Source organism: Coffea arabica, chromosome 1e, assembly GCF_036785885.1.
Source record: "Coffea arabica cultivar ET-39 chromosome 1e, Coffea Arabica ET-39 HiFi, whole genome shotgun sequence".
In the NCBI taxonomy this organism is placed as follows: Eukaryota; Viridiplantae; Streptophyta; class Magnoliopsida; order Gentianales; family Rubiaceae; genus Coffea; species Coffea arabica.
Window position 1 is genome coordinate 3,912,000 of NC_092311.1, and position 14,326 is coordinate 3,926,325.

Consider the following 14,326-nt stretch of genomic DNA (forward strand, 5'->3'; position numbering starts at 1 on the left):
ATCTTAATGTGCTACTGGCAGATAGAATTTCTTAATGAAGAAATCACAAGCAATTGACCAAGCCAAGAATGATGGCCTCATCTTAATGTAGCCTTAAAACTGTCTCTCTTTCTTTGATATTACCCCTTGTTTGGTACATGGAAATGCACGGAATAGAAAGGGTTTCGACCAGAATATGTATCCACCAGGATGGTAGGGAAAAAAGTTACTATTCCAGGGTTCGATATACAAGTTAGAATGGAATATTTACTCAATTTCCAATTTTTGGTATAATCCATTTTTAGATGTTAGAATGGAATATACTAAATACAAATTTGATTTAATTACCATAGATTAGTTTATAGGACATAATATATCTTCTTTTTTTTTTTTGTTTTATTTGGTCTACAATAGCATTTGTCTATTTACGTGAAATTTTGATATCTTTATTTAAAAATAAATGAGGATTGATATCAAAATTCTTCAATTGTAGTGAAGATTCAAGTTAAATTTCGTTTATTACCAATATCAATAGTAGCGTAAAATGTAAATTACATGAAGTTAGACAATTATAATTTATTTTGAATCTATTTTCAATTTTAATATGAGATTCAAAAAAGATTCTTGAACAGTTGTTCAAAAATCAAAGAATAAAGTATCTTAAAACATTTGTTTCCTAGTATAAAAGAAAAATATTATTCTAAGTACAAGGAAAATTAATTATTACAATAATTACATTCAAATATTAATTGAGTTTATAAATAGCTTAAGATATGGCGATGCAGTAGACTTGTGACGATAAATTGGATATCCAAGGATGAAGGAGAAAAGAGCTTTCCCTAGATTTTTTTTTTTTTTTTTTTTGAGGAATGGGATTCTAGAAAAAGTTAGAATGAGCATTTCAGGAAAAAAGAACTTTTCCACTTAAATGAATTATACCAAACACTGAAATGGAATGAACAAGTTGGAAAGGCCTTTCTTTCTTGGTGTATTTGTGAGGTGCATTTATGAGGAAGAAGCTGAAGTATTCAAGAAGAGTTGGCTTAATTGTTTAAGTAATTGAGAAGATTCTTTGCAGTGTGAATAACAAATAAACATTGAGGGAAAAAAGAAAAAGAAAAATGCAAAGTAGGAAGATGCATTTTCGAGGAAGTAGCCACCAGGCATATTCTAATGCCACCAGCCAGATTGAATAAATGAAATAGGTAGATAAAGCAGAATAAATTGATTAATCAGGGCGACATTTCAGATCTGTGTCTCCTGTTGCCAGCCCCTCAATCAGTTTTAGTTAAAGTCAGCTCTTTTGAGTTCTGTACACTGTGTTACATTAATCGCAATTATACTAATCTGAATCTCACACAGGAATCGTTAACTCATCTCTTTCTTGTTCTGGGCTTCTATTCTGATTTCTACGATTTTTTGTCGAAACATTCCTTCCATCTCTGATATCAGAAACCTGTCGATCCTAGTTCCAATTCCAAGCAAGAAACAATGGCTGACGCTGCTATCAGTGCTACTGTTAAGGTCGTCTTGGGGACAGTCATTTCCATTGCCGCGGACCGTGTTGGTATGGTTCTCGGGGTCAAAGCGGAGTTGGAGAGACTAGGCAAAACTACTGCAACGATCCAAGGTTTCCTGGCTGATGCTGACGAGAAAATGCATAGCCAAGGGGTGCGAGGTTGGCTCAAGGAGCTAGAGGATGAGGTTTTTAAAGCTGATACCGTGCTAGACGAGCTCAACTACGACAATCTTCGTCGGGAGGTGAAGTACCGAAATCAACTCACCAAGAAGAAGGTATGCTTCTTCTTCTCCTTCTTTAATGCAATTGGCTTTAGTTCCAGCTTGGCTTCAAAGATCCGGGACATCAACACCAACCTAGAAAGGATCAACCAGCGAGCCAATGAGTTGGGATTGGCCAGAAAGCAGCAAAAAGAAGCTGCACTCCCTGCTGATGCCGCTGGTGCCAGACAGACCGACTCTATTGTCGTTCCGAACGTTGTAGGAAGATCCGGCGACAAGTCAAAGATTGTGGACATGTTATCGAGCCCATCTGAAAAGGTTCTTTCTGTTATTCCCATAACAGGCCCGGGAGGTTTGGGAAAGACAACTCTGGCGAAATCAGTCTACAATAATCCAAAAATAGATGGGCACTTTGGCCAAAAAATTTGGGTTTGTGTGGCTAAAGAACACATTAAGATAATGGAGCTGTTCAAGCTCATTTTAGTACAATTGACACAAGACGAAGTTAAAGTGGATGACAGAGAGGTTATCGTTAAAAAAATTGGAGAAAAGCTCAAGGGACAAAGATATTTCCTTGTTCTTGATGATGTGTGGGATCATGATCAAGGATTGTGGGATGACTGTTTCAACACTTTGATGGGACTCAACGAAACCAAAGGAAGCTGGTGTCTTCTCACCACTCGTCGGGTACCAGTGGCTGATGTTGTATCTACACATTTGAAGATGAATAGCGGTCCTTATTTCTTAGGAAAGCTATCACGTGATGAGTGCTGGTCCATCATAAAAGGAAAGGTGATGAGTGCAGGGGAAGAAGTACCAGAAGAATTGGAAGCATTGAAGAAGCAAATTTTAGGGAGATGCGATGGCCTACCCTTGGCAGCAAAGTTAATTGGAAGTTTGTTGCTTAACAGTGGAAAAGAGGAGTGGCAATCTATTGTGGAAGAGGGTCTCATTGTGGAAGAGAGTCTTTTGAATGAATATCAAAGCCAAATTAATCAAATACTTAAGGTGAGCTTTGATCATTTATCACCTGCATCAGTTAAGAAATGTTTTGCATATTGCTCGATTTTTCCCCAGGACACTGAATTGGGGGAAGATGAACTAATTCAGCACTGGGTTGCTAAAGGTTTTGTTCTACCAGATCAGAAAAATAATAGAGTGATGGAGGAAACAGGAGGCAAGTATTTGAGGATTTTGTTGCAAAATTCCTTGCTGGAAAAAGTCGAAGAGTCGTGGAGAACGTACTATAAAATGCACGATCTCGTGCATGATTTTGCAAAATCAATTCTTAATCCAGAAAGCAGCAATCAGGATCGCTACCTTGCATTGGACTCTTCTAAAGGTTTGGAAGAAAATACCATAAGGACAATACCAGCATCAATTCGCACGTTATTTCTCCATGTAGAGGGTGGCGTATCTACTGACATGAACATGCTTTTAAGATTCAAGTGCTTGAATGTTCTCAGATTGTCCGGCGATGATGTCAAGTTTCTACCGAGCTCCATTGGCAAACTACTACATTTGCGGTTGCTCGACATTTCATCTTCTAGAATCAGAAGTTTGCCGGAATCTCTTTGCAAGCTATATAATTTGCAGACACTAACTATGAGATATGGTGAATTTGAAGGAGGTTTTCCAAAACGGATGAGGGATTTGATTAGCTTGCGACATCTAAACTACTATCATCGTCGTGCAGAATTTAAAATGCCAATGCAGATGGGACGATTGACTTGTCTTCAAACTCTAGAGTTCTTTAATGTAAGTCAGGAGGAGGGTTGTGGTATCGAAGAGCTTGGGACCTTGAAATATCTGAAAGGATCGTTGAGGATAAGAAATCTTGGACTAGTGAAGGGCAAAGAAGCAGCTAAACAAGCAAAATTGTTCGAAAAGCCAGATCTGTCTCGCTTGCTGTTTGAATGGAAGAGTGGGGATCGGGAAAGCGATAACCGTGAGGAGGATGTGTTGGAAGGTCTCCAACCTCACCCAAATTTGGAAATGTTGGAAATTCAATATTTCATGGGTAATAAATTTCCACAATGGCTTATCAATTTGTCAAAATTGGAGACATTGTGGATAGAAAACTGCAAGAGATGCAGTGAACTCCCCTCATTAGGACAACTGCCAGTCCTCAAACATCTCCATTTGGAGGGATTGGACAACATTCGATTTATTGGAGATGAATTCTACGGTATTACTGCTAATGAGGAGGAGGAGGAGGAGGGCAGATCACGAGCATCAGGGAGCAGCACTAGAAGACGCAAATTCTTTCCTGCCCTTGAAGAACTCTGGGTAGAAGATATGGGGAATTTGGTAGAGTGGAAAGGTGCAGACCAAGTGAGGTTAACAGTAGGTGAAGCAGAAGCAGATGCCCTTCCCATGCTGAGGAATTTTAACATTCAAAATTGCCCACAACTGACCACTCTTTCATGCTCGTGTAAAGGCCTATACGTGAGGAGTTGCCATAATCTAACAAGTATAAAAACCGGTTACGACACTGCTTCTGTTGAGGAGTTGAGGATCCACTCTTGCGACAATCTTAGGGAGCTGCCAGATCTGGATCTGTTTGGATCGAGTTTGCGGCGGTTGACGATCGAAAGGTGCCCAAGATTAATTAGTCTAGGAGTAAATGGACAGAAATGCCCCCTTTTACGATGCCTTGAGGAATTGAGTATTGATGATTGCGAAGGGTTGACCACTATATCCGCCAAAATGTTCCAGTCATGCCGGTCTCTGCGGTCCCTGTCGGTGAAGTGTTGTCCCAATCTGGTATCATTTTCGCTTAATTTGCAGGAGACGCCTTCTCTCGAGAAATTCGTCTTAGACACCTGTCCCAAATTGATCCCTCATAGTTTGAAAGGATTTGCTTTTGCCACCAGCTTAAGAGAATTGAGCATCAACAGTCCCTTCTCCTCAGATGACTCCTCAGTCGATGATTTTGATTGGTCTGGTTTAAGATCTGCATCAACACTCCGTGAGCTTCGATTAGAAGGGTTACCTCACACGGAGTCCCTGCCACACCAGCTTCAATACTTGACTACCCTCACTTCACTAAGTCTGGACAACTTTGGAGGAATAGAAGTGCTACCGGATTGGATTGGAAACCTTGTGTCCCTTGAAACCCTAGAGCTATGGGATTGCGACAAGCTTCGATCTTTACCATCCGAGGCTGCCATGCGACGACTCACAAAGTTAAATCATGTTGAAGTTTATTGGTGTCCTCTGTTAAGACAACGATACACTCCCCAAAGAGGCGTCCACTTGAAGGAGTATATTTCAAGTGATCTGGTGAGATTTTCCTATCTAAAGCTCACACTTGTTACCTTCTATTTGGCCAAGCATGAAATTATTAGCAACGGTGCATACACAATTAGAGCCTCTCTGTTTGAATGTGTTAGCAAATGTTTCATTGGATGTGCAATGCTAGATGTACATGCAAGCATTCGTCATTTTTTTGTCACTGATATTGCCAGTCTGAATGGACGACATTAAAGCTAATCAAGAAATAGTTGTGAAGAAAATTTGCTGTTCTTTGGGACTCTATGTTCTTATTGCCATGAAATTATATCAGTCTCCTTGAAGTTCAAATATGTTTGTTGAGGAACTAGAGTGCTGCAAACCTTCACCCCTTACAATTGCTGATGCATGCTTCATAAGAATGACAATAATATGGGATGGTTGTTTATCATCTTCCACAAGTTCGTACATTTGCTTTTTTGTTTTGTGAGCTGAATTACTGTATTGTTACCTTGTAGACAAGTGGTGACAGCGAACAAGAAGGCAATAATGGTGCTCAAACATCAGTCTCATGTTGTTTCCCATCGTTGCTGAAGAAGGAGAAACCAGGAGGTATGATGGTTCTCAAACATCAGCTTCTCTCCCCAATAACTCTTTTAAACCTCCACCCAATTTATTAAAAATACAAGGGAATTGGTGCAAGTTTTTATCAAAGTATGCTTGAGTGAAAACAGGGTGTTTTTCTGCACTTTCATGTACTTTGAACTTTTGTCCTATGCTATATAGCTTAGTTTTTAATCTTTAAGATTGTACATTTACTAGGTGCCTAACATGTCATTTGATTGTGAAAGACGCTGGTTTTTTCCATTTTCTTGTACTGGTTACTAGACCATACCTTTTCTTTGCATTCCTTAGCTGTCATAACTAAATTCATACTGAAATGTAACATTACGATGGTATTTTCCAGAGTCTTAGAAAGCAGACCTCATGTTGTTGGACAAAGACACCACCCTTTGCTGTTGCATTTCTTACAAGATTGCCAGGGGCCAGAAGTTATTTTCGCTCATTAGACAGGTTTGAAGATGAAGTTAGCAATCAATGATGAGAATTTTGCACATCAGAGAGCGCTAGCTTTGATGGAGGCTTCGCCAATAGGTGGTTCTCCCCAGGTCTCCCAAACATAATTTTTTACTCATCTCCTGCTCGGGCTGCAGAAAGAAAGGTAATAATTTAGCTTGTTCATCTTCAGGGCAGTTTTGATAGTTTTTATCTGCATTCTTGATATGTATTTTGTAAATCAATTACCAAAACTTCTTTTTTCCCTTTGGTGTAACATGCTGATTGCTGAACAAATTGAAAGAGACCAAAATTCTGTGTTTTCTCTGCCTCTCTGAACTACTGAAAGATTGAAACATCTTAAATCTCTTTAAGTGCAACTTGTTACATTCTATTTGGCCGAGCACAAATTTATTAGCAATGGTTCACATCCAATTAGCCTCTTCGTTTGAATGTGGTACAAAATGTTTCATTTGATTTGCAATGCTAGATGTACATGGACACATTCTTAATTTTTCTGTCACTGATATTGCCAGTCTCAATGGATAACATTAAAGCTAGTTGAGAAATGATTTTCACAGAAAACTCATGATACAATTTGCTGTTCTTTGGAACTGTGTACTTATTGCCATAAAATTAGATCAGTCTAATTGAACTTCAAATATGTATGTGGAGGAACTAGAGTCCTGTGAACATTCACCCCTTATAATTGATACTGCATGCTTCATATCAATGACAATAATGTCTTTTTCTTTTCAATGACAAAAATGTTGGATAATTGTTTATCATCTTTCACAAGTTTGGAAAGTTTATAAGTCACAATTGCCTTGATTTTCTGTTCAGTGATCTGGATTACTGTATTGTAACCTTGCAGATGAAAAATGCAAGGAATGATGGTGCTCAAATATCAGCTTCATGTTGTTTCCCATTGCTGCTGAAGAAGAAGAGCTCAGGAGGTATGTGGTGCACAAAAGTGATAATGCAGCACTTCTCTCCCCAAGAACTATAAGTTTGCATTCTGGTATGCTTAAGTCATGTAATTGGCAAGAAAACAGTGTGTTTTTCTGCACTTTTATTTGTTGTTGAATGTTTACCCTGTGCCACATAGCTTATCTTTTGCTCTTGAAGATTTTTATGTTTATTTGGTGCTTAACATGTGTTGTGATTGTGAAAGAATCTGGAACCTGTTCTGAAATGTATTAATATGATGTTTATTCCAGAGTCTTAGGAAGCAGACCTCGTGTTATTGGACAAAGGACACCACCGTTTGCCGTTGCGTTTCTGACTAGAGTGCCAAGGGACAGAAGTTATTTTCATTAACCAGACAGGGTTTGAAGGTAATAATTTAGCTTGTACGTCCTTGGGGCAGTTTTAATAATTTCTGATCTGCTTTCTTGATATGTATTTAGTAAATCAATTACCAAAACTTTTTTTATTTCTTTTGCTGATTGCTGAACTGAAAATGGCTAGTAACAGGCTTGTAGAGTGTGACATGGATGAAGAACAAAGAGAGGGGAGCATCATCCGAGCATGGAAGCTGATACTGGAGACCTATCAAGGTGCGCAGCTGATTTTAGGCAAATTAGACTGATGGACTTGTTGGTAAAGAAGTTGGATGTTTGTGACAGTAGAGACAATAAATTGGATAAACAATCAATTTGGAGCAGTGAGAGAAATGCAGATACAAGAAGTCTTGATTTGTACAAAGGTCCAAGGAAGAGGAGGGAAAACGTTCTTTTCAGTAGATGTGTGCATATTTTGTGAAGAATTAACACACTTTAAAAGCTGGCATTTCATACTTTTGGTGTATCAGAATGTGACAAGTCCTGATAGTACGTTTTCTTCATCTTTTACAGTGAGTAAAAGTATGTCTAGAGACCATATTTGTAAGATTTCCTACCCCTTTTTTAGTTTGGCATTTGATGGAGAGAATTTAGAACTCTTATTACTTTTCCTCTTCAAGTAATCATTTTTTGTTATCTCTGTCGGCTTGTCAATATCACCTGATACTGCGAAACTGCTTAATCCAGTGGTTTGTTAATTAGCCACCCATGCTTTGGGTTCACAAACAAATCATAACAGTAAAGTCTAAATGATGATCTTATTGTTAAAGGCTTTTATATAAAAATAGGTACCTAATACAAGTGAAACAACGACTAACATTATTTGTACTAATTCTAGATTCGTGAGATCTGCATGCCCATCAAACATTCTACTTGGTACATTTTATGAAATTTTCATCAGTATTGAGTAAATTAGTCATCCTCTTTCCAAAATTTTAAATTAAACTGCAATATCTAATATTAGGTCGTATTATAAATTTTCTCCTTTCTAGTTCTCCTGTGCCGCCATTGAAGTTCAACAAAAATGTCATACAGTTCTAACAAAGAGTTGCCAACAATTGAACTTGGTACTGACTATTGACTTGGTAAAACTTACTGTTAAACTAAGTATTTGTACAAAAATTTTTATTTTCGTCTCTTGTTTCAAGCAAAGTAGGGAGAGATGACCAATCCATAGCGCTCTTATTCGATAGAGGAGAACGAGAGACTTTTCTTTAAGTTGGACAGGTTTCAAGTGAACCAACTACTACTAGAATATTTGGGCACCAAAGATAGGCTTAATGCTCTCTCTGGTTGTAGATCAAAAGATCAAATTTCTTGATTTGCATTCTTCTTTGTAGAATTTCTTGAAAATTTCATCAGCCGATACATAAGTATTTGTCTAATCTCGTGGCAGTTCAGTCTCCTTTAAGTGCTTCATTGATCGTTTTGGGTCCATCCCATCGTCCTAATGTAAAGTAGGAATAGGTATAGAATAAGATTTGTCCAGTCAACAAAAAAAAAAAAGGGACAGGTTTCAACTTAAAACCAATGAGTCCATTAGGCTACAATATTTGCAAAAATAAATAAATAAACATTGTTTAATTTCATAAATATAACTTTTAACCATTTTTTTTATCTTATGTATGTCATACCATTAAAAGTACTACAATGCTATAATTCCATTAGGCTACAATATTTGTAAAAAAAAAAAAAATTTTTATTTAACTTCATAAATATAACTTTTAACCTTTTTTATCTTACATATATCATACTATTAAAAGTGCTACAATGCTATAATTCGTTATTGATTCTTTGGACTACGAAATTCTTTTCTCATGTTTGCTCAGAAATGAGAAATGAGACATTAGTCTTCATTCTTCAGTTGAACTTAGATGTTTTAGACTTTTAGTGAAGCATTTCTTTCAGGTAAAATAAATTTCACTAATGCATTTAAATAATTATAGAAAACTACTGTTCTCTTGAATTTAGATCATAAAATATTTAAAGGTCAATATGGGACATGAGACTTTAGTCATTTGAACTTCAACGTTTTAAACTTTTAGTGAAGCATTTCTTTCAAGTAAAATAAATTTCAGTAAAGCATTCAAATAATTATAGAAAACTATTGTTCACTTGAATTTGGATCATAAAATATTTAAAGGTCAATATGAGACATGAGACTTTAGTCTTCATTCTTTAGTTGAACTTAGATGTTTTAGACTTTTAGTGAAGCATTTCTTTCAGGTAAAATAAATTTCACTAAAGCATTTAATTAATTATAGAAAACTATTGTTCTCCTGAATTTTTTTTTCCGTAATGGCACATTTAGCTTAATTTAACCTACTCCTACTTCTAGTCCTACTCTAGGAGGAAGGAGGAGTGGCCCAACAGAACTGAGAGAACCGACGGGGACTGAACTACCGTTGCACCAGATGAGTGCACCACGCACCCGTCTAGATTTAGAAGAAACTACATATAGTGGCACATTGATGAGAGGTAAAATTTGAATCTTTGATCATCCAATGCACAATTCATGTGATGGCCAACTCCTCTAGAGTAAGTTGGTAATTGTTCTCTTGAATTTGGATCATAAAATATTTAAAGGTTAAATATATTGATTCCTTTGTTGTCAAACCTCAAAGTAATTATCAAAGAAACTTTTGCAATAATATCATACCAAAAGATTCATAATCCATGCTATATTGCATTTTGGAAATGATACCTTCCCAGTCCTACCAAAATCACAATACTATAGTACATATAATCAGTTAACTTGGTCTTCGTGAAGTACATATAGTCTGTGTTCGACCCATTTCTTTGACAAAAATAAAAAACAAAAATGATACTAGTAAAAGAAATGACCATATGGTCAAAACAGTAATAATGCTAGATTCAAACGTATGAAATCCTTCGTGGACTAAATTGCAAATACCCTTGTCCCTTGACAGACCGATACTTCCTTATTTACAAAGGATTCAATTCCGCAATTACTTCAGCTGAATTCGAGTAGCTTTATGAATTTTCAAATCAAACTCAAGAATAATAATTGTCTATTCAAAATCAATGTTATAAAACCTAGTCCAAATTGGCTGGTCGGCCTTCTTTTTGGTATTGGTTTGGTTAAAAAACCAATTAGTATCAATTTATAGTTAAACCAGTTGAACCGTCCAGTTGAGCCAGCCAAAGCAAGAACAAAGCGTATATTATTGAAATTTTCATCAGTATTGAGTAAATTAGTCATCCTCTTTCCAAAATTTTAAATTAGACTATTGTATTCAATATTGTGGTCGTATTATAATTTTTCTCTTCTCTAATTCTCCTATGCTGCCATTGAAGTTTAACAAAAATGTCATACAATTCTAACAACTAGAGTTGTCAACAATTGAACTTGGTACTGACTAGTGTTATTTTTTTGGTCAAAGATAACAGTAGCATTATTCTCAAAGATATGTGTAAATTCCATCTTATCTTGCTAATATCAAGAGCCTAATCTTCAAAAAAAAAAAACTTACTAAAGCCGTTAAATTAAGTATTTGTACTAAGATTTTTATTTTCCTCTTTCTTTCAAGTAAGGTGGGGAGAGATGAGCAATCCATAGCATTCTTCAATTTTCGATTTAGAAAATAGGAGTGTTTTCGTTAAGGGTGTGTTTGATAAAATTGAAACTTGAATGAAATCTGAGGTCTAAATTTAAATCCATTAATTACTAAATTGTTAAATACTAAATTTGATACATTTAAGTGTATATCACATTAAGTGATATTCACTTATCACTTATTTTTTAGAACAAGTTTTGCATAGGAAATTCATTGCCACTTAATTAATCCATATGTTTTAGTGTTAGTTATCGGACGCATCTGAACATAATAAGCTATGAATCCATTAAATTTAAGTGTTAAATTGGGTTATCAAACAGAATCCAAGTTTAACAGAATTTCAACTAAAAATCAATAGGTTCGTTGAGCTAACATAATTAGCTAATAATAATTTCAGATATTGTTCTGAGAAATGAGACATGAGCCTGTAGTCTTCATTCTCCAGTTGAACTTAGACGTTTTAGACTTTTAGTGGAGCACTTCTTTCCAGTAAAAATAAATTTCACTAAAGCATTTAAATAATTATAGAAAACTATTGCTCTCTTGAATTTGGATCATAAAATATTTAGCGGTCAAACATATTGATTCCTATGTTGTTGAACCTCTCAGTAATTATCGAAGAACCTTTTGCAATGACATCCTGGCAAGAGATTCATAATCCATGCTATATTGCATGTTGAAAATCATACAAAAAAACCTTGCCCAATCCTACAAAAATCACAATACTGTAGTACATATAATCAGTTAACTTCTGGTGTTCGTGGAGTACAACTGTTTGACCCATTTCTTTAGCCCAAGATAAAATTTATAAGTAGCGAAAGAAATGACCATATGAACAAAACATTAGGGAAAAATACACTTTACCCTCATGTAATTTAGCACTTTTTCGCATAATCTCCCATATAGTTTTAAAAGCTATACATAACACCTCATGATTTGGATTAAAGTACCAAAATGACGGAATTTGTATTCTATAATGGAGTCAACTAAAATATCAACAGTACCCCTATGTAAAGTTGAAAATTATTTATTCACCACGAGAGTTTATATATATATTTTAAAAATCATAAAGGGATTATATGGTAAATCACTAAATCATAAAGGAGTTATATGATAAACCATAAAATCATACGAGGTTAAAGTATCATACATATTATGTTTATATATTTTGGTCACTTCAACCAATTTAGTTTTTAAACAAGAGTAATTTCAACATTTTCATGGATTCCATTACAAATGATCATTTCTGTTACTTTAACACTTTAATTTAAACTATGAGAGAGTAATATATAACTTTTGAAACTATAAAGGGATTATATAAAATATTACTAAATCACAAGGGGTAAGTGCGTTTTACCCAAAACATTAATACTAGATTCAAACTAATGAAATCCTCCATGGATTGAAATTGCAAAAACCCTTTTCCCTTGGCAAGCCGGGACTTTCTCATTTACAAAGGATTCAATTCCACAATTGCTTAACTCAGAGCTGAAATCGTGTTGCTCCATGAACTTTCAAATCAAACTCGAGAACGATACCGCCTACTCAAAACCATTAAAACTATGTTGAACTGAGTTTGAGGCAAGGACTGTTGCAGGAGGCAACTCTCCAGAATGCTTGACCGTCATGATTTGGTTAAAAAAAATGTTAGGATCAAATAACATCTTGTAAATCAATTTTAACACCATATATGAGATCCACAAAATTTTATTCTATGTTTATAAGTTGTTGAAAATAAGTTACATTCTAAATAAAATGAGTTACATCCTGTGCAAATGAAACAAAATTGATCCAAATAATTTTTCTGACACCCTTTTGGACCCCTGGTCCATGGTGAACTTATTACAATACATAGAGACCTTCTCTTATAGACTATATATCAGTGTACACCATTACACTAATAATTGAGTCTTGCTTGTGAGGCTAGCAACAGTGGTCCACAATAGACCTTTCATAAGACATACTTGGTTTCTAAAATATCCTTCGCATTTCGTTAAATAAAGTATTTCATCATTCACTTTTAAAATGATAATTTTACATTTTATTCAAAATCAAATCAGTAAAATTTGGTTCCAATCTAGATTTTTTACTACCTTTTATCCTAAATCCATCATGTGACCCATATGTAGAGCTGACCAAAAAACTCAAAACCCAACAACCCATCCAACTTGCCCATTAATTTTAAAGGATGGATTGGGTCGACTGGGTCATGGGTTTTATTGGTTTGGGTAAGAACCATCCAACTTTTTTTTTGGTAAGCCGAAACATGCCCCGACCTGAGCCCTTTGGACCCGAGCCGGCACACCAAACCGGAGGGAAGCCGACAGCCCCATACAGCTTTCCCGAGCGAGTCAAGATGTGCGACGCAGCGGGCACGATTCGAACCCTGGTCAGTAGGGAAGCCAGCAATACAAGGCCGACCCCTCAACCGCTGTGCGATATGCCCTGGGGGCAACCACCCAACTTTTATTTGGGCACCCAACCCAACTTGTTTAAAAGTAATTTAAAATAATAAATACAAGATTCAATACACATATGCCCAACTACTTGCATTTGGACATGTGTTAATAATTCATTGACCAGTTTGTATTCAAAATTCTCATATATATGTTTTCAATCAATTTTTTTAATTTTATTTGAAAGAAAAAAAAAACTTGAAATTAAAACTCATGCTTGTTTTACTTTTATAATAGTAGTTAAACTTGCTCAACTTCTACAATAATTTATTATGCCTTTTAAGAGTGTGTTGTTTTCCTCCCCCTTTTTCCCTTTTTTTTGTGGTTGTTCTCAAGTTGCTACTTGCTTTTGTTTGTCAATATTTCATGTACATAGAATAGAGTTTTAAATTTGTTCTAATTGCATTCTTTTTTAATATTTTGTGATTGCTTTTGTTTGTTAAAATTTTGTGTACGTATAATACTATACAAATTTCTTTTTTAACCTTTTTAGCATTATATAATTTTGGATTCTTCAAATTTACAAACAAAAGCTTACTTTGTATCAGCCTAATATTCTGCTAATTCAAAATCATGCGATCCCAATGTGGTAAAAATGTCACAACAGTTCATGAATTCTTCTCTCATTTATTTCTTAAAAAGTTTGGGATTTTCCTTAATAATTTTTTCGGGGATCAATACCAATACCTTTTATAAGCATATAATATTTTCTGCTTTATGTCAGAGCCGTGGTAATTCTAAAAGATTAATATGACCATAGCATCAAGTATGATCCTAAATGGTTCTAATTAATTAGGTGATGAATTATCTAATTGTATCAAATCAATGAAAAAATACCTTCTATATAGATCATGATATTAACTTCGAATCAATATAGTTGACTTGCAAATTCTATTTTGTTTTGATTAACTATGGCTAGTCCAACGATTGATTTCATTTC

General features: G+C 35.4%; 1 protein-coding gene across 9 annotated transcripts; it reads left to right on the forward strand.

Moving 5' to 3' along the window:
• Positions 1-1,014: 1,014 nt before the first annotated feature.
• LOC113697899 (disease resistance protein RGA2-like) lies at positions 1,015-7,988 on the forward strand. 9 transcript variants are annotated; one of them, XM_072051648.1, is made up of 6 exons: positions 1,015-5,004; positions 5,472-5,565; positions 5,921-6,175; positions 6,853-7,030; positions 7,230-7,346; positions 7,486-7,988. In XM_072051648.1, the coding sequence occupies exons 1-3, from the start codon at positions 1,471-1,473 to the stop codon at positions 5,926-5,928; spliced, it is 3,636 nt and encodes a 1,211-aa protein (XP_071907749.1). In that variant the 5' UTR covers positions 1,015-1,470; the 3' UTR covers positions 5,929-6,175; positions 6,853-7,030; positions 7,230-7,346; positions 7,486-7,988. The 9 variants fall into 9 exon arrangements, with proteins under 9 accessions (XP_071907749.1, XP_071907751.1, XP_027073357.2 ...); XM_072051650.1 differs by having other exon boundaries at positions 6,853-6,965; XM_027217556.2 differs by having other exon boundaries at positions 6,884-7,030.
• The last annotated feature ends 6,338 nt before the right edge of the window (positions 7,989-14,326 follow it).

What these genes read in the sequence shown, in the direction of transcription:
- LOC113697899 (XM_072051641.1), top strand. Translation starts at nt 1,471, where the DNA reads ATGGCTGACGCTGCTATCAGTGCTACTGTTAAGGTCGTCTTGGGGACA. An exon ending in AGTATATTTCAAGTGATCTG is followed by an intron (nt 5,005 to 5,471) that starts GTGAGATTTTCC and finishes GTTACCTTGTAG; the next exon opens with ACAAGTGGTGACAGCGAACA. An exon ending in GAAGAAGGAGAAACCAGGAG is followed by an intron (nt 5,566 to 6,883) that starts GTATGATGGTTC and finishes GTAACCTTGCAG; the next exon opens with ATGAAAAATGCAAGGAATGA.